This window comes from Coffea eugenioides, chromosome 11 (assembly GCF_003713205.1).
Source record: "Coffea eugenioides isolate CCC68of chromosome 11, Ceug_1.0, whole genome shotgun sequence".
NCBI classification, from domain to species: Eukaryota; Viridiplantae; Streptophyta; class Magnoliopsida; order Gentianales; family Rubiaceae; genus Coffea; species Coffea eugenioides.
Window position 1 is genome coordinate 49,500,175 of NC_040045.1, and position 19,615 is coordinate 49,519,789.

The window sequence follows — 19,615 nt, forward strand, 5'->3', positions numbered from 1 at the left end:
ATGTGACTGGACTATTCTTTGGAGTAAATGTATGTTTTCTTACGCAGAACGTTTGTCCTATTACTGCTAATTACCGGGTCCTACTCCTGACATTCCCATCCATTAAACATAATGAAGAAACAAAACTGGAGACAGCATCATTTGACAGAGTTGAGTATGGAGTATGGACAGAAACAGCTAAACAAGATAGGCCACGTTCAAGAATATTAGGCAAATCAATAGAGGAAGAAAACATCGGGGGTGGGTTAGGCATCAAGTTGTTGGAATTTGACCCGGACGGTAATCCGCATTCAATCCCAGGAGGAGCTCACTACATTTGCACAATCCTCGTCCAATATTCTAGTCCCATCGAGCATGTCCCTAGTGTTTTTTTTTGTGGATAGAAATGAGTTTTCATTAACAGCGAGGATAAGGATGGAAAGGTTCTAGAGGTCACTTCCAGTTCTCTTCTTGCTGTCACGGACTCACGGTTTTATAGACGGCTCGTGCTACACTTTTGCCGTTTCTAAGCAGCGACGGTGCGCTGCAAGCTGGAGGAGAATGTGGTACACGTGTACTCATTTGTAAACACTTGTCAGCAAAACAAAGGAAGATTATCCTGAGAACTCAGAAGCCGTCGAAACTCGTCCATGTTCTCCATTCCTGTGCTTTTGTCGGGCACGCCATTGGCCATTATTCCGTTTAGCGGTTCTGGAAGCTGCCCGCCGCACCTCTTTTCCATCGCTTTCTATCGTCGCTTTTTGCAGCTTCCTAACTACCTCTCAACGCCAGTTGGTTCTATTACCACAAACCAATGCCCTGCACAAGTTGGATTTTCAAACATGTTTACGCCATTTCAGGTTATCCTTCCCAGTCCTCAGTCATCATATCGGCCTCCCCAAATGCATCAATGCCAGCTCTAGGGACTACTAAGCTAGTCAGCATGTTCAATGGAAATGCAGTACGCTATTTAAAAGTCACCATCTATTCAATTACCTGCAGCTGCATGGTTGGATGGTAGTAAAGTTTTAAGCAAGCAACTAAAAATATATTATGCGGGTCAACCATAAATGGGCTCCAACCTAGCCTTAATTTAGCGATGAAAATTAGTGAAATTTCTTGCATCAAACTCATGTGACACATGATCATGAACTAATCAAAACATTCTTGAAATTGGATCAAGCTCTGTCAGCTGCAAGCAAGAGAAGTTTTTGTTCTTCTCATACAATGGCATAGAATACTCTTGTTAAAAGCAGCTCCAGTTGCATCGGCAACAAGTGCTCCTGGTATTCTAATCCATTTGCAAGTTAGCAGTACAGAAGTTGTATGAATATTACCTGGCCTCTGCCAAATCTCTTCAGCTATTAACAACAGAATCTCATGGACTTGGCGGATTGTGGACGAATGGACTCTCAACATGGCCAATTATATCCTGCAATCCAGACCTATAAGTAGGATGAAGCAGCTTCACTCCCAGCTCTTCCTTCATACGTCTATTTGAGACTCGCTTCTCCTCACTGTAGCCTCCCTCTGGGATGAGGGAGTCTGTTATTAGAGGATTGATGAGTGGTTGTCCATGGTCTGGCCACTTGCTCTTCACCAAATTCTGTGCAAATGTAAAGACTTCCACTCGTGGGGCAGGGTCATCATCAACAATGTTGTATATTTTCCTGACAGAGAACCATACGGAAATGACAAAAAGAAAATAAAAGAAGAATAATTAATACAACATTTCAGAGGTCATTTAAGCACAGAACTATAATGCATTATAAGCGTGTTCGTCCATCTTAGAACAGCAGCACCGAGCCACTAAGATGCATTCTCCCATTAAATGTCCCAGTGATATTTCCCAGTATGCGCATCAATTGTTCGCAATTAGGCTTTTTTGACTCTAACATGCTTGCAGCCTTGAACCAACACTGAATCATCTGAAACCATTTCTATCGCATCACAAACGCATTGTACTCACAACGCAAAACATTTCAAACTAGAAATCGAGAATTTTGAGAAAAGGATTCATCCTGCATTAAACAGGTAGCTGAACCAATACAAAGCTTCAGGACACCAAAGGTTATACATTAGAAGAAATCGAATCATCCCTAATTCGCACTTTAAAATGTTAAAATAAGAAATTCACGGTTCTATATTTTCATTCTCTCTTTCATAATATAAAACCTCATGGTCTGGGCCATGCAGGCAAAAAGATCTATGAAATTCAGTTTACCCTCCAGATGGCTTCTCTATGCTGGCATTGAGTGCTTGGCAGATGTCAGCAACATGGATCCTGGATGTGTAACGCCTCGATGATCGCATTCTCTGACTTGTGGACTGTGGCTCCTGCTTAATTATGGTATCAATGGCACTGTGTAGCAAAAACATTAACAGAAAATCAAGCTGATGCAAATAAGCTTGCGACAAATGAATGCATATTCAGATGGCAGACTTATGGAGATTGAGAGATAACAATGTGGCAATTATATTTAGGAGATCGATCAGACACTATAACCTTCTGCCAGGGCCATAGATACCTCCGAGTCGAAATATTTGTACTGCCACGTCCAGATCACGACCAAACCTTAACCATCCTTCCTCAGCAGCTAATCTAGCTCTAGCCAACTCATTAGTGGGAATGATCGGATGACTGGCAGGGAAAAATGCATTGCTTGTGAGCCTGCCAGCTATTCAAATATCATTCAATATTGTTAAAAACAAAGTCGTTGGTCAATGCAAACTTACTCTTCATCCACCCATGCACCACAACTATCTCCATATACACCTGCATGTCAAATCCCAGAATTTCAGATATCAGTCAGACACAGAATTGACCCCAAAAGTTGTAAGGGCAGTCATGTTCATGTATGCTAGGTCATCGCATACGTGCAAACAGATAGCATTTTATGATAAGAGAACTTACGAGTTGATGACAAGTAACTAAGCCACCTAACATTGCCTTGTTTTAGTTTACTTTTCAATAGCCCTTTATGATGCAGCATCTGCAATAATGGTAAGACAATTAATGGAGGCAGAGATACAAGTAAAACAAAATGTTTTCAGAAGCATTATTCCTTTGACTGTCCAATTTAGCATATACTCACAGGATCACCAAGACCCGCAACAGGAGGAATTGATATAACGAGATGACTGTGATGTTGTATGACATCAAGAACTTCCGGGCTGCAAATACAGCAAAGAAGAAACAACTCTTCAAGTTTTTTTTTTGGCTTAAGCAACGGGTGTTCAAAAAATGTAAAAGGATTATTTCCAAGATTAACATTTAATTGTGAAAAATAAACAAAACTCTTTACGGAAACATGATAACGTTAAATTCCAGATAGTTGCAAAATTTTAACTAACAAATACTTGACAAGACCCAGGTAACAATAACTAACAGGAACAGCATAGTACATCAGCATTGTTCCTGAGCATATCAATTAACATGTCCGTACAGGCTTCAATGTCTAAAGCAGTTATTTGTGATAAATTTCAAGGAGATTCATAAAAGGTATACAAATCCAATAGAAAGTTACTTACTACTACTACTACTACTACTAACTTACTCAGGGTCATTTGCGTCAAAGATGTAGGCATCAAATCCCATTTGTTCGAGTTTCGTTTTCTTAGGAATGCTGGTACAGGTCCCACTCACCACCCTGCGTACAGTTATATACTAGCAGAAATGAAATGAAAAACTTCAAATAAAATGCCCCACAAACAGGAAGCTTTGGTTCCAAATTTACAAGTGATATTACCATCCTTTGTTCTTCAAATCAGCAGCAAAGAATTGTCCCACGAAACCCATGCCCAGAATAAACATCTGCAGATTCTGGGAATTTGGTATAGGACATCCGGAGTTATCCTGCAGATTGCATCTCAGACGGAGGTAAGACGAAGCCGTCGGAGTCGAGATTGTATGAGCAAAGCGGGGGGAAATTGCCGGCGACCGCGCCAGGGCCATGCCACGACTGCACTCGACGTTGAAGTTGAAAGGGCCTCAGCAGCTGGAAGTTGTGTCTTTAAACTCTGTAAGCCTGTTCCATATTGGGCTTCGTCAACTTTATTGGACTGCAAGACCCTTTGAATTTCAGGAGGCCCACCGTTATTATCCCGCTGGAAAAATATATGTATTTATCTTAACACAAGCCCTTTATTTATTATTGAGGTAAATGATCCGTAATTGCAAGTGCAAATTTCATTTAAAAAAAAAAGAAAAAAAAGAAGCGTATGTTGAAGTAATTTGGCAGGTTGGGGTGGGAAGAATTGGTGATTGGGGTCAGCTTGTTGGCTAGCAGAACAAGTTTGTCTCGTTGTTAAGCAAAATATTAGTAAACAAATCGCCACATGATCGATTTGTTATTACACCAGCTACATATATTTCATATCACAATTTAAGCTCAAAGGTAGAAGGAGGAGGAGCCAACGTTTTAATCCAGAATGAATAGAGATAACAATTGCGCCACCACCACAATAATAAAGAGAAATGCAATTGTATTGCATCATCGACTTTGGAATGGAGTGCTGCTGATGTCAATCAAATTGCCAATTGGCAATTGGCAATTTGGCAATTTGGCATGGTCGGTTACTTCCGCCCAACCAATCCATGTCACGGGTGAGGTGACGAAGCTGAAAAAACACACGCGCACACAAACGTGAAACACTACTGCGTTCTTTTAATTTGTTAGTCTTATTATTATTAGTATTATTAGTTTTGGTATGTGTTTTTTATGGTGAGTGCATTCTTCACGGAAGCTGCTACCCAGGACCGTGTCAGGCAAAGTTACATTGGCCTTTAATTTAATTAAAGCTCCCCAAAGCCACAAAGCCCATCCATGTAATGTCAGTGCTGGCTGTTTGGTTGCAAATTGTTTTTTCTCACTTTGGCTGACCAAAAGTAAATGTAATCCAACCGCGCTCGTCTACTACCGGTCAGAAGCATTTTCAGACTTTTTGAGATGGAACATGGAGACAAATTAATACCCATCATCTACAACGAGATTGTGAATTAGGGTGCTGCCTCGATCGAATTTATTTAGCACACATTTATCTGTTAACTATTGGATCCTTAATCCAATATTGGACTTATATATGAATAATCATGTGTTACAAACTATCAAATAAGGTTAAGTCCAATAAAAGTGATTAGTTATGATTTGAGTTTTAATGTATCTAATAGGATATGTGTCTTCAATGTGTAGAGACTTAAAGGGTAATTTCTATTTCGATGATGGACTGATATAGAAATTCAAAATGTAACAGGAATGTTATCTATAAATAACCTCTCAAATCACACGTATTCTTATTATCATATTTTCTAATACCACAAAATAATTTTTTCCTGATATCCCATCATTAGAAAAGAAATCATAAAGAAATTAAAGGACTTTCAAGGGAATAGTAAATACATGTTGATATGGAAGACTACTCCAAAATCTTTAGGAATTCAAGTATTAGTTTGTTAATATGAATCCAGGTACGCTTTCGCAATTTGTTAATTTATTTCTTAATAATCGCCAGCCATAACGATTTGATATTTAATAATTGACGATTTTCACCGAAAGTCAATATAAACAACCACCAAACATGAACATCATGGTCGTCTCTTTTCTTTCTTTCTTTTTGGTTTGCGTTTTTTGGGGGTTAGAAAAATTCAGCCACTATACTTTCAAGAGATGAACACGAACGTCAAATTAACAAATGCAGCCAAACTGTCTGCATGTGTACGTCTTATGCCCAATATGAAATTAGAAATGGAGAAACTAATTTTTGAAGTGGTAGTATTAAAGCTTCCCGTTTAGATTCGTTAGGGAGCAGATACCCATGAAAAAGAATGCTTTTATTCCACGCCTCTGTACGTTGGCTGGGGGCAAGCATAATACTATGCCAACAACTAAAAGTTTTAGCGTCAATTCTTTCGGGCCCGAAGGAAGCTGCCATGCAGTTTCCTCCCACCAAAACTTCACGTAATCAATCACTAATGACTAAACTAACTCCCCTTTGCAGTTCAAGCTCAACACCACCTCTCTTCTTCTAACTTCCCCCGGACATGTATCAAACAAGCTACTAGTTTATTCCTTTGCTCCGCCCTTCCCCAGTAAAAATTAAAAAAAATTCGCACTCTTGCAAACCACTCTATAAAGTGTAACGAGTAATTCGTCTCCTTCAGACCCTTTTTCGTTATCAATTATCAATCCGTCCCCCTAATAAAATTTCAGCATCAAAATCAATATGGAACCCGAAAGAGTTCCCAAATCTTTTGGTTGTCTTCCGCACCGAAATCTCAAGTTGAGCTTAAGCCGGTCCAGATCCAAGTCTGCCTCCAGCTCGACCTCCAGCCCAAGAACTCCCAAATCACCCTCCGTCACCCCACGCAAAAGCACCAGTTCCAGTACGAAGTCCAAGGAAGACGAGTATCTAGAAGTTTTTCGCCGTTTCGACAACGACAACGATGGAAGAATCTCAGCAGTGGAGTTGAGGGCTTATTTTGGTTCGGTGGGAGAGTACATGTCCCACGAGGATGCTGAAGCCGTGATCCGTGATGCGGACACCGATGGAGACAGCCTCATCGACTTTCAAGATTTTCTGAGGTTGATGAAGAAGGAAGGTTCAGAGGATGAGGACTTGAAGGCGGCCTTCGAAATGTTTGAATTCCAGAAAGGGTCTGGGAGGATAACGCCCAAGAGCTTGCAGAAAGTATTGAGTCGCTTAGGGGATGCCAAATCCTACGACGAGTGTGTTGAAATGATCGAAGTTCATGACACTGATGGCAAGGGCGAACTCCATTTTCAGGAGTTCCAGCAAATGATGATGGCTTAACTTCAATCATCTTTGATCTTTTCTCCTTCAAGTCCCCCCTAGTTCTTTATTCTCCACAAAACATGCATGGTTCAGGGACGGGATGTCCTGAATCGCGATCTAAGAAATAAAACAATGAACGCCCCAAAAAAAAAAAAAAAAAATCGAATCATGTGCAAAACACGAATCTAGCTAGCTAGAAACTCGAACAAAACTCCAAATGTAATGTGATTGCTGTTTTAGTGCTGATTGCACTTTTTAAGTTTGTCGGGTCATGCTATATATATATATATATATATATACTCCTGTTGCGTCGTTGATAAAGAGGTTTGGTCGAATCTGGATTTTCCCGTATTCTTGTTTTACATATGTTGGCTAAGTTTCATCGAGCAATGCAATTTACGAAATTAATTCGCCGAAGAGCAAGAGCTGCGAACCTACGTTTACTTCTTCTGGGAACGCAGATTAATAGCATCAATTCCAGACAGGCTTCGACAGTAACTAATTTTTTTCCTCCATTTCTTCGATTCTTAATCATTACCAAGGCATATCTACAAGACAGTTTAGTATTCTCCAATTCCCCCATACCTTCGTTCTTGCTTTTATGATCATCAACCGTGTAGAATCACTCTTAACTCTTTTGCTCCATGTTTTTGTGACTAATCAAAGTTCATTCGCTTGATTGATTAATTGTGAGTTTGTTTATTGATTTATCAATTATTCATGATCTAATTTAGAGATGATGTATTTACTTTCATTGCATGGCTGTTTTGTGCTAACACTAAAATTAGATTGAGTCCATAGAGTTAAAAATAAATAAATAAACAAAAGAACGATGATAAAGTACTCTAGGATCCGTCTAAGATTTTGATAAACTTTACTGTTCTTGTAGCTGAAGAACAAGGCTTCACTTTCCCTTTCTTTCCATGCTATAGTAGTCGACTAGCACCTGGGGACAACGTCAATTATTCGACTTGGTACCTTATCGGGGATGCATGGGAAAAAATAACTTGTAATATTTTCCCCCTTCACCCTAATGCTGGTGTTTTATACGAAGGGAACCTTAATAAATAGTTTGGGCTTGATTTATTAAGACTTTATTGTGTTCGCGCGTACTCAAATTTGGATAAAAATGAAGATTCAATTAAACTATGGAATTAGATTTGAACTTGTAACAATGCGGTTCGTTAAGGTTGGAATACTCTTTTATGTTTTTTATATATGTACTAATAGTTGAGAAATTAGATATTATTATTTATTGTATAAAATTTAGGGATAATTTTAAGAAACCACCCCTGAGATTTCTCATAAATTCACTTAGCTCCCCTAAGGTTACAAAAATTACACCCACCTCCCTTACCCATTTGAAATGACAATAGTAACATTTATATTTTAATAAAACTCCCTTGCTACCATGTTTATACAAAAGATGGATTTTATATATTTTTTTCTTTTTATTCATTTCTCTTATAGAAGTATAGAAGAACCATTAATGTTGTCGCTAATATCTATCCAGATCAAATGTTAAACTAATAATATTTTTTAATAACTTTCAATATCATCCAATTTTTTTGTAACTTTTTTTTGGTATCAAGATCAAGAATAAATAAAAAAATAATTATAAACAAATGACCCAAAATCACTACCAAACTATAGTAATTCCATCAGTAAACTAGTTCATAAACTTTAAGAAAAATAAGATAACACTTTCTTCTTTATCTTAGAAAGAGTCAATATCCCCAATAAAGCATTATGAAAAATAGCAAAAGATTAATTGTTATAGTTGATTATCAAATAATAGATATTGGCATGAAAAACTTAACACTCTTTATATGTGTGTGTGTGTGTGTCAAATTACTTTATAATTTTTTAAAAAACAAATTAAACTTTATAACATAAGGGTATTTTAGGATATTCATTAAAAATTTGACCCCATTTTAAGGTTTGGTTACCAAAATATCAAATCAAGAGAGGTAAATGTAATTTTTAAAATATCAAGAGGGCTAAGTGAAATAGTTAGAAACCTCAAGAGAGGTTTCTAAAATTACCCCTAAAATTTATATGTATTATTAAAAACAAACATTATAAACATTAAAACAATAAAAAAAAAAACTTATGAACTTTCAAATCTAGGTCAAACCTATTAGAGATTAAATCAAATCAATCTCGATCTTAAATTTTAAACTTGTATAGTATTCAAATACAAATTCAAAGTTGAGTGAAATTTTTGTGTTTGGATAGCAAATTAGTTACACAAATTTATTTACTTGCATTATACATATATTTTTCAATGTCATTTTTATCACTTTCTTTTCAAAAAAATTACCCCAAATAATCTCTCATCCAAACACGCTTGAATCAAATCAATCGATAACTTAAAAAAGAAAGATAGATCCTCAATTCATCTACAGTCCTACCCCTTGTTTCTCCGTCTCATTGTGGGAATGCAGAATCACAGAGCGGATCCTCAATTCTCTTGGATGACGCTACTATGATTTTCGCCGGGCCTTTGAACTCGAACGTTATTCCGCTTTGGACTTTGGAGGCGGGAAGTTGGCGGCCGGGAGGGGCGGGGGTCGGTGATAACTAGCAAGTAGCAGCCAACCCTGTCCAAAGCGGCGATGAGTTGGTCAAACTCTGACTTGGTCGTTTTCCGACTTTCTCGGATCATGGATGTGTTCATCTTTTTTGTGTTACATACTTGTTCCTTTTATGAATCTCGTTGTGGACGGCACAACCAAAGATGAAAAGCGAGAAATATGTAAGATCACATTTGTACCACTAGAGCTCAAGCCCGTGAAAAGAATTATTTGTTCAAATAATTTGGATGGTGAACTTATCTCAAATAATATTTCGCTTGCATCATAAATACATTTTTCAACCTATTTTTTTGTATTTCTAATCAATTTTTTATCTCATATACATTACATCACAAAAAAGTGCTACAGTAATTATTCCAAAATTTGTTTCAAATAATACCCTATCCAAACAAACTCAGACAGTGCAACGCTTCCTATTTGATTGATGGGTTAATAATAATAGACCATACACATGTATTATAATGAACGTACAAATTTTCCTTTTATCAAAGTGTTGGCATTGGTATGATATAATTGATGCTTCCATGCATCAATTAGTTATAGAAATTCTCCTTTTTGTGTTTCTTAAAATTTCAACGCAAAAAAAAATTAATTAGACCGGTTGCATCCCAAACCCCAAAAACCCAAAAATAAAAATTTTTTTTATAAAATTTTTCTTTGAATGGAATGGAGTCAATGGAGCAGCTGTTCATTTATAAGGCTTGCTCACACATGGCCAACGAAATTGATAGGAGTCTGTTTTAGTTGGCGGGCGGTGGACCTACTACTCTTCATAATTTTTAAAATTGGATCAAATTCGCGGAAACTCAGAAAACCTTTCAAGTCAAAGAAACTCCCAAAGCCAACTATGGAGGGGGAGACGATCAGAATTGATGCTTTTGGACTGCGTCTTCTTTCTTACTTTCTAGAGATAAGCCAATTCTGTGCGCGTTCCGCCGCCTCCCTCCCCAAAAAACAAATACTCTCATAATACGCTGACCGCAGCACATTTCTCAGACGCAAAATTTTTGCGCCAGTAATAGTTGGAACCTGTGATGAAATATGGATCGTTTGCATCTTCATTTGGCTCTTTTCATCTTTCTAATCTGTAACTGTTCTTTGATCGAATCCCAGCAGCCGTACATCGGAAAGGCCACAAACAGATGCGACAGCGCCGATAATTCCACATCTGTTCTGGGCTATAGTTGCAATGGCGTGACCCAAAGTTGCCAAGCCTATCTCACCTTCAGATCTCTACCACCTTTCAACTCCGTTTCTTCCATCTCATCCCTCTTAGCAGCTGATCCATCCCACCTCTCCCAGCTCAACAAGGTTTCTCAAGACGCAACATTCGAGACTAACAGGACCGTGCTTGTTCCCGTCAACTGCTCCTGTTCAGGTTCGCACTATCAATTCAACACATCTTACGTTATTCAGCACGGCAACACCTACTTCTCAATTGCCAATAGCACTTTCCAAGGCTTGTCCACCTGTCAAGCTCTACAAGCACAAAATGCCAATCTTAGTACTGGGAACTTGATTGCGGGTACCAGGATTAGAGTTCCGCTAAGATGTGCTTGCCCGACTAAGAATCAAGCCGACGACGGCGTCAAATATCTGTTGAGTTATTTAGTCACTTGGGGTCAATACGTTTCTGCGATTAGCTCAATGTTTGGGGTGGATACTGGGAAAACTCTCCAAGCCAATGGATTGTCTGAACAAAATTTTAATATTTATCCCTTTACGACTCTCTTAGTTCCGCTTCAGAACTCGCCATCCAGCTCCCAAACTGTGGAGCCGCCTCCGCCACCGTCGCAGCAGTCACCGCCAACTTTAATTGCCCCTCCTCCAAACAGTAGCTCAAGAAAAACCTGGGTATATGCTCTCGTTGGAACTCTTGGCGGGTTAGGTCTAATAGCCGTATTTGGGCTGCTTATATTCTGGTTTCGTTTTGCTAAAAGAAAGAAGAAAGAAAAGGATTCATTTATTGCATCAGAAAGCTTTGAATCAATCGAGAAACCACTCGAGAAGAGGAAGAAGTTGGAGGAAGAAGACATGTCTCAGAATTTCTGGGATAGTTTACCTAGTTTTGCTCATTCTCTTCAACTATACACCTATGAAGAAATTAAATTGGCAACACAGAATTTTAGTCCTAGTAGTTTGATTGGTGGATCGGTTTACCGTGGTACGATCAAAGGGGATTATGCTGCCGTTAAGAAAATGAGCGGAGATGTGTCTGAGGAAATTAATCTACTGAACAAGATCAGCCATTTGAATCTTATCCGGCTTTCCGGGGTTTGTTTCAGCGATGGGTATTGGTATCTTGTTTACGAGTATGCTGCCAATGGAGCATTGAGTGATTGGCTCTATGAAAACCAGGGCAAACAAAAGAAAAAGTGTTTGGATTGGAAGCAGAGATTACAGATTTGCTTGGATGTGGCCACGGGGCTTAATTATCTTCATAGCTACACTTCCCCTCCCCACGTGCACAAAAATCTAAAAAGCAGCAATGTTCTTCTTGATGCTGATTTCAGGGCGAAGATCAGTAATTTTGGGCTAGCAAGATCAGCAGATGGGCAAGGAGGCCAGTTTGCCTTGACCAGGCACATTATTGGGACGAAAGGTTACATGGCTCCTGAGTATTTGGAGAATGGTCTGGTATCCACAATGCTTGATGTTTATTCATTTGGGGTTCTCCTGCTGGAGATTTTCACTGGCAAAGAAGTCGCTGTCTTGTATGAAGCTGTGAATGTGAACTTGGCAGAGATTCTGAGCCCTGTGCTTGACGAGAAAGACGGGATCGAGAACTTGAGCCAGATCATGGATTCTTCTCTCGGAGGAAATTATCCTTCCGAACTTGCAATTTTGCTCATCAGATTGATTGCTAGTTGCTTAAAGAAAGATCCATCTGCCCGCCCAACCATGCATGAGATTGTCCAGACTCTGTCCACATCCGTCACTGCCACAACATCTTGGCATTCCAAACAAAGTGCCTAAAGCATATGCCTTCGGATACATGAGTTGTTTTGGAGTTTTGTAGCTTCAGCTTTTTGTCTATTATTCCTGATCTGTACATATTGATTCAAGAAATATTTGTAGAGCCATAGATCATTCCCACTTGATGGATTCAAGATTATTGTTTCAGTCACTGCTGAGTGCTGATCCTCTTTTTACTCCATAATGTGAAACGTTTTAATTCCACAATTGTTTATGCTTGTTGACACAAATTTCCTTTCACACATGCCAGCAATATCTATTTGGCATTACTCTGGTTTTTCTCCAATTCAAATCAGACTACCAGATATTCTCGTGTTCATGGGCCAGAATGAGGAATAATAAAATAAGAACCACCCTTGAGCAGCCCTCATTAAACAAATATGGGTCGGCTGGTAGGCATTTCAAATTTTCGTGAACCTACCGACCAGTAAACTTTCTGCATAAATTTGCAGCAAGAGGGCTTTGAAAGGGGCCATATAATTATGTGCATCCAGGCAAGCTAGGAGTAGGAAGGAACTTGGAGACCTGACCTGCTGACAAGAATTAGCAAGGACGTTGGAGCATATACAGAATAGCTTGAAATATTCAGAACTCTACCACTTAAGCAAGAAATGATTTTGCAACCATTAGTTGCTCAACATGTGAGAAAGGCAGAACATCCCTTACTAATATCTTTCCAGCCCTTTTTCTGTGTTTGGGGTGCACAAGAAGATTAGAGAAGGATCTCATAAAATACCCACACAACCACGGTAGCAAGCAACACAAAGATTAGACCTTGATCGCAGACTGATTATTTAATTTGTTAATGACAACGTGTGGTATAAAAAAGTGACCATTCAAATTTCTTTCAACAGATGAATGGAAACTTGAATAGCTTCCACACCAGGCAAAGGTTGAAGAAACAAGTCACGTCCGTTAAATATGCAACCGCGTGATACAACACAACAACTTTGAGATTGCATGGTGTTTGAAAGCTCGTTTACACTAATTAATAAGCCAGTGTCAAAAGCATTTCTTTTTATATAATTATTTTCTTGTTTTGTTCCTTTCCTTTTGGTAATTCAGTCCATAACCATTTCCTTCCCCTGCTCTGAAGTTTGAATAACATGGCTCAACAGCTGGTGTCAGAAAACCATTAGCCAATGTTGTTATTGCACGAATGAATACTTTGAAACATTCCTCTGATTTTTAAGTAGGAAGGTCTTTTTCATGTCAAGAAGGTGTGTGTGATAACCAGTTGCATCTGGTGAATCAAATGCTTATGTCTTCAAATACACTAGTTGATTTAAACTTCAAAAGGTCACTTTTGTGCGCTAAAATCGAGTTGCCTTGCGAGTAAATGCGCTCTATCATGTTGTTTAATCATGTTTGAGTTGCCGTAGAAAATGATACCAAATAGTAGTAATAGCTTTTCCTTTCAGAGTATAAACTCCCCACCTGCAAGATGTTCAACTGGTCCCTTACCAGTTTTCATCCGCTCGACTTCTAAAAGTTCTAGTCAATAGGTACAGAGTTATATCAAAAAGTTCATCATGAACGAGTATTTAATCTGTTTCTTCTTGATTGTGGGGCATTTGGCTTCCAGGTTGAATGGCCAACAACAGTATTCTGGAAATTCTGTTTTGAGCTGCAACAACACCGATAAAAAAGGACCATCTCCAGCATTCTTATATTCCTGCAATGGCGAAAAGCATTTTTGCCCAGCATTTCTGATTTTCAGATCTCAATCAACTTATAATTCAGCCACCGCCATCTCGAACCTCACATCTTCCTCTGCAGTGGAACTTGCTCGTATCAACAATATCTCGATATCTGGGGTCTTGCCTCAGAGCAGAGAGGTGATTGTTCCCGTCAATTGTTCGTGTTCAGGTCAGTACTACCAGGCTAACGCCTCTTATCTTATCCAGAGTGACTACGATACCTACTATACAATAGCAAACAACACTTATCAGGGGCTTTCGACTTGTGATGCACTTAAACGGGAAAATCCCTACGATGCATTGGACATTGGACCTGGTATGACTTTGCGGGTGCCACTTAGATGCGCATGCCCTTCAAAAAATCAGACAAGAAATGGCATAAAATTTTTGCTGACCTACTTGGTTACTTGGAATGATAACATTGCTGATCTTAGTTACAGGTTTAACGTGACTGCCAGAAGTTTAGCTGATGCCAATGGATTTTCTGAAAAAGATCCAGTTCTTTATCCTTTTACAACTATTCTGATACCTCTGTCAGGTGAACCGTTTAGTTCCCAACCAACGGTTTATTCTTCAGTGGATGCGCCTTCTCCATCCACTCCTCCTAGAAGGCGCAAGGAGTCCCAAATAGGGATTTATATTGGGATAGCGGCTGGAAGCTCTTTTGGTATTCTCTCTTGTGTCTTGTTTCTTATCTTTTCCCATTTCGTGCGAGGCAAAATTAATGAAGCTTCTTTGAAGAACAAAGACGGGAACAAGATGCAGAATTTACCTGCAAATATTCTGGATAAAATTGCTGATTTTGATCAGGAGCTGAAAATTTATGAATTTGAAGAACTGGAGGCAGCAACTGGAAATTTTTCCCCACAGAAGAAGCTGAGTGACTCTGTCTATCGTGGTGTTCTTCGTGGGAAATTGGTGGCCATTAAAAGGATGAGCAAAGATGTCAGGCGGGAAGTCAAAATTCTTCAAAAGATAAACCACTTCAACTTGATTAGCCTCTATGGTGTGTGCGAGCGTAATGGTGTTTACCACCTTGCTTATGAGTTCATGGAAAATGGATCCGTGAAGCAATGGCTCAAGGAAAAGGGTTTCCCTGAGATTCAAAGTTGGAATACTAGAATTCGTATTGCTCTAGATATTGCTAACGGGCTCGACTATCTTCACAATTTCACTGCTCCAGCATATGTGCACAAGGACATAAATAGTGGCAATATTTTACTTAATGGTGATCTGAGGGCCAAAATTGCAAATTTTAGCTTTGCTAAGTCATCTGAAGGAGGTGAATTTAGCAATTCATCGTCTACCACATTTTTTCCGGGAACAAAAGGTTATATGGCACCGGAATACTTGGAAGATCAAAAGGTAGGTCCTAAAATAGATGTTTATGCCTTCGGGGTTGTTCTTCTCGAGTTGATCACTGGAAGAGATGCCATATTTGTAGAAGGTGGCCAAGATGTTCTGCTTTCTGAAGCAGTAATCTCAGTCATGGCTGCCGCAGATGCAGAATATGCTATTGGAGACCTTATAGATCCTTGCCTGCAAGTAAAGCATCCTATTGGTTACATCATTGATCATTCAGAACTTGCTCTTCGCCTGATAAAATTAAGTGTAGCATGCTTGGCTAGAGAGCCGTCAGAAAGACTAACCATGGCTGAAGTAATTTCTAGATTAATGAAAATTCAGTTAGATGTCCAAAAAACAGAATACTCCTTTTCTATAGTATAGGGCAGTTAAAAGTGATATCAGAAGTGGACTTTGACCTTCTGAAGCAATGTCATGCATGCCTTCTGAAGCAATGTCATACAGGTTGTACATGCATTTGGATGCCTGTAAGCAAACAAGAAATAAAGGATTACAGAATCCTTTTTCTACGAAAAGAAAGTGTGTCATCAAAATATTATGTACAACTTTTTCCCCTGCTAAAGAATTACGATAAGCTAGTCCTTCTTGTTGAAACATATACAAGAGCTTCTAAATATTTCTCATTTAAGAGTTAATACTCAGTGTGATTGTATCTATTTACACTTTTGTTCACATCACTTTGCAAAATCAACGAGCTATAATTGGAGTGACAAACTGAATCGCTTCATCTGCTTCTCCGAAAGTCCAAGACCTCTCATGAATCCCAGAAGACGATTGAGAGAGAACACACAGGTGGAAGACGACTTCTGCCATTTTTGGTCGCTCAAAAGACTTGTCTGATGTGCAGGCTCTTGCCAGGCTTGCCAAGCTCAGAGCTCCATCTATGGGATAAAAGGTCTCCAAGTGTGGATCAATCCATCTCCTTAATCTCTCCTCTTTCTCCTCTTCAACTTCCAATATTCCGTTTATTTCTTTCCACAACATCACTATTTCACCATTGTTTTTTGTTTCCATTGATTTCCTTCCCGAAATTAATTCCAAAAGAACAACCCCAAAAGCAAATACATCAACCTTCAGCACTGTAGGACTCGTAGCAGGTCTGGCCAAGGAAAAATTTCCAATCTTGGCCTTAAATTTTGAATCAAGAAGTATGTTACTGGCTCTTATATCCCGATGAACCATACTTGGTTGAGTATGCTCGTGCATGTATTGCAGGCCATTGGCAACATCTAAAGCAATATTTACTCTTTGACTCCAATTCAGGACTGAAATGGACCCAGAAGATGGTGATGACTTGTGGAACAACCACCGATCCAGCGACCCATTCTCTGCATATTCGAAAACTAGGAAGAAGGTCCTCTGATGGTCTGCTGATATACCCATTAACTTGAGCAAATTTGCATGGCTTACTTTCTGTAATATATTCAGTTCCTCTGTGGCATCTTTGGTCTTTTTTACAGCAAATATCTGATCATGCATCTTGGCCTGGTATACAGATCCTCCAATCCTGTACTGTTCGCTGAGTTCCAATGTTGCTTCCATAATTACTTCCATTTCATAAACTATCAGCTTGCCTAGATAGCCAGAAACTCCAGGAAGGATCTTATCCTGATTTGTCTTTGACTCAAAGGAAGCTCTCCTTGTCCTGAGAAGGTCAGAAGTTTCCACGGAGGAGGAATTACATCCCATTGCTTTCCTTCTCTTCAATAAAATATGGATGCGTGACAAAGAAGCTAATAATATCAGTAAAACAGCCACGGAAATAGTTAAAACAACAATAAGAGTCCTCTTATGTTTGGATTTTCTAGTTGAAGGAGGAGGGGGGAAAGTTTGCAATACAAGTGGCTTTTGCACCGGTATTAGAACCGGAAGACATGCTGCAGCAGAAAAGTTGCGATGATTGTTTTCCGCATCAATAGCTATTGGTGATGTGTTAAACATGGCACTCATAGGAAGTACTTCATCACCTGGTTGCCATACATAGGTAATAAGATATTGGAATCCTTTCTGTAAATCAGACTGTGCTGGGCACTTACAGAGCAAAGGGAAGACCAGTTCTGCACCAATTGTCAAGTTCACAGGATTCACAGTGGGGTTCATCTCTTCGGCATACTGATACTTTGTCAGGTTTTGGAAAGCATGGGTTGAAACTGAATAAAAGCTATCATCTCTCTTGATCTGGTAGCTAACATTCGAGAAGAAGTAAGATCCATTGCAACTACACTTGATTGGTATCAGCAAGAGTTGCTTAGGTACAAGTTGAGCATTTTCGGACACCAGCTGGCTGGCTTTTGCAATGTTCAAACGGCTTGTACCAAAGAGATCAGAAACACGCCCCAAATCAAGATAATCGGGAGACCAAGCGCGGTACGTGACAAATGTGTTGCACATTTGAGTTGAGTTTGCAGAACATGAGAAGTCTGTATCTGCAGTAGTAGTCGACTGAGCAGATACATTTGAGGCTGACAAGACGAGAAATTGGAAAAAGAATGCTTGCATGGAGAGAAGAAAGGCAGCCATTGCTGAAGAGTTTGGAGGTACTGTGGGTGGCTAAGTCAGATAAGATGTGCTACCGTTGTCATTGTGATGTAAAAGTCGAAAGAAAAGCTGGAAATTGTGTGTAGTTTACTGCAATCAGACCAGGGGATTCAATGTTGCCGAATTAAATAAGATCTTTGGTTTGTCTATTATTCTGCTGGTGATTCTCCCGTTTGATCCGCCTGGTATAGTGATGTGTATGTCTGGTGACTGAAACTTATGGAACAGTTAAATAGTGGTACAAAGAATGCCTAGCCAAAAGTAGATTATTTACTTGACAAGGACATTTTCATCACTAATTGGCAATTTTCTGTAATGGTTAATATCCCAATAATGTCTTTGAGAAGCATAATATATGCTAATCTAATACGATGACACAAGTCAAGACGGCAAGAACTCGTCCTTCGCATCAAATTTTATACAGAAAAAACTATGTGACAAAGTCAGAAAGAGTCAGTTCAAGGAGTTAGACAGCTGCATCCTTGCGGTAATCTAGACTTCTAGAGAGAGCGCCCAAAAAAAAAAAACAGATTTGTATAGTGATGTGTATTTCTAAGAATTAGTTCAACATGATTATATCTTTACCAGTGCAGGGTAGGATAGTGGAACTGTTTCTTGAACACGGCCGGGCATGCGCATAATTGTCCTATAGGTTTAGCCTCCATTGAATCATTCATCAGTAATTTGGTATTTGTCCAGATGCGCTCAGCAGTTATTCAGAATAGGACAACAGAATATTCCTTAACCTGGGTTCTTCTTGAGTCTGACATCAGACTCAATTGTCCAAACCAACTACATTTGGATTTTAAAAGACTCGAACTCATAGGAATGACCTGTCACTCTGTCGCCCTACCGGATGATGACAGGAACCCACACTCCACTGCTCTGTGCTCTGAGGAACCCGTTCATGTGAGAGGCGCAGAAAATATCAAATGCAAAGCAACAACGCCCCTTGAGCAGCCAAAAACCAGACCAGGTCTCCACGTATATATATTTAGAAAAAGAAAGAAAAAGACTTCGCATTTGTTACTCAGTCAAATGCATACGTGCAGTTGCCTTAATGAGCAGGAGATTCTGACACACCCAATTTGCAATTGAGGCTTTTAAGCCTGTCCTCACCTCTTCAGTCTTGCACCATAACTAAGTGGAGTCCCCAGTATTCTCCTTCACAATTAACATGGGAATCTCCTTTCAGGGCTTGGACTTGGCCCCTTGCCCTTTTGAGTTCACCTTGAGATATGAGCTCAAGCTCAGCAAAACAGAAAAAGACAACCGAATTATTAATAGACTGACCATGATAAACTCACATTGCATACTTCAAAAAGATTCGATAATGTCTGAAATTGGGAAATAGTTAATGGTGGTAACTACCCATGCATGGCGAACCCTTTTGTCCAAAAATAGGGGCCTATGCGTTCGTGGGGTTGCCTGGTTGGCTCATCTTCTTTTTGTGCAGGTTGTCTCAGTCCACATAACAAAGTCAGAGTGGACGTGGATTCCTAGGACAGGAGGGCCTGGACGGTATGAAACCTCAATCTCCCAAAAGAGTTACAGCAGGGCCGATTATTTACCTGCGCTATGCTTCTCTAGTATAATTTGTACCCCTGTACCAGAATGCTCAAAGTAGTTCATTTGTTTTCCTCTTCAAATCCGAGTTACGCCTCAATT

The 19,615-nt window shown here is 39.4% G+C and overlaps 5 protein-coding genes across 7 annotated transcripts; 3 read left to right on the plus strand and 2 right to left on the minus strand.

Annotated features, from left to right (window-relative positions):
• Positions 1 to 366: 366 nt before the first annotated feature.
• Positions 367 to 3,946, minus strand: LOC113751102 (protein YeeZ). Of its 3 annotated transcripts, none has more exons than XM_027294969.1 (9): positions 3,729 to 3,946; positions 3,537 to 3,629; positions 3,075 to 3,153; positions 2,894 to 2,972; positions 2,716 to 2,755; positions 2,486 to 2,620; positions 2,204 to 2,341; positions 1,317 to 1,649; positions 367 to 798 (listed from the first exon to the last, which is right to left on the minus strand). In XM_027294969.1, exons 1-8 carry the CDS (start codon positions 3,932 to 3,934, stop codon positions 1,358 to 1,360), a joined length of 1,062 nt encoding a protein of 353 aa, XP_027150770.1. In that variant the 5' UTR covers positions 3,935 to 3,946; the 3' UTR covers positions 367 to 798; positions 1,317 to 1,357. The 3 variants fall into 3 exon arrangements, with proteins under 3 accessions (XP_027150770.1, XP_027150771.1, XP_027150769.1); XM_027294970.1 differs by having other exon boundaries at positions 367 to 981; XM_027294968.1 differs by lacking the exon at positions 367 to 798 and having other exon boundaries at positions 1,095 to 1,649.
• Positions 3,947 to 5,936: 1,990 nt separating this feature from the next.
• Positions 5,937 to 7,030, plus strand: LOC113753788 (probable calcium-binding protein CML41). Its single transcript, XM_027298030.1, has one exon. The coding sequence runs from the start codon at positions 6,202 to 6,204 to the stop codon at positions 6,787 to 6,789; it is 588 nt and encodes a 195-aa protein (XP_027153831.1). The 5' UTR covers positions 5,937 to 6,201; the 3' UTR covers positions 6,790 to 7,030.
• Positions 7,031 to 10,209: 3,179 nt separating this feature from the next.
• LOC113753924 (lysM domain receptor-like kinase 4) lies at positions 10,210 to 12,543 on the plus strand. Its single transcript, XM_027298202.1, has one exon. It carries the CDS (start codon positions 10,410 to 10,412, stop codon positions 12,342 to 12,344), a length of 1,935 nt encoding a protein of 644 aa, XP_027154003.1. The 5' UTR covers positions 10,210 to 10,409; the 3' UTR covers positions 12,345 to 12,543.
• A 1,333-nt stretch (positions 12,544 to 13,876) lies between these two features.
• LOC113752816 (protein LYK5-like) lies at positions 13,877 to 15,772 on the plus strand. The gene has a single exon (XM_027296871.1). The coding sequence runs from the start codon at positions 13,877 to 13,879 to the stop codon at positions 15,770 to 15,772; it is 1,896 nt and encodes a 631-aa protein (XP_027152672.1).
• Positions 15,773 to 16,096: 324 nt separating this feature from the next.
• On the minus strand, positions 16,097 to 17,929 carry LOC113751581 (serine/threonine receptor-like kinase NFP). Its single transcript, XM_027295635.1, has one exon. The coding sequence runs from the start codon at positions 17,927 to 17,929 to the stop codon at positions 16,097 to 16,099; it is 1,833 nt and encodes a 610-aa protein (XP_027151436.1).
• Between the last annotated feature and the right edge of the window lie 1,686 nt (positions 17,930 to 19,615).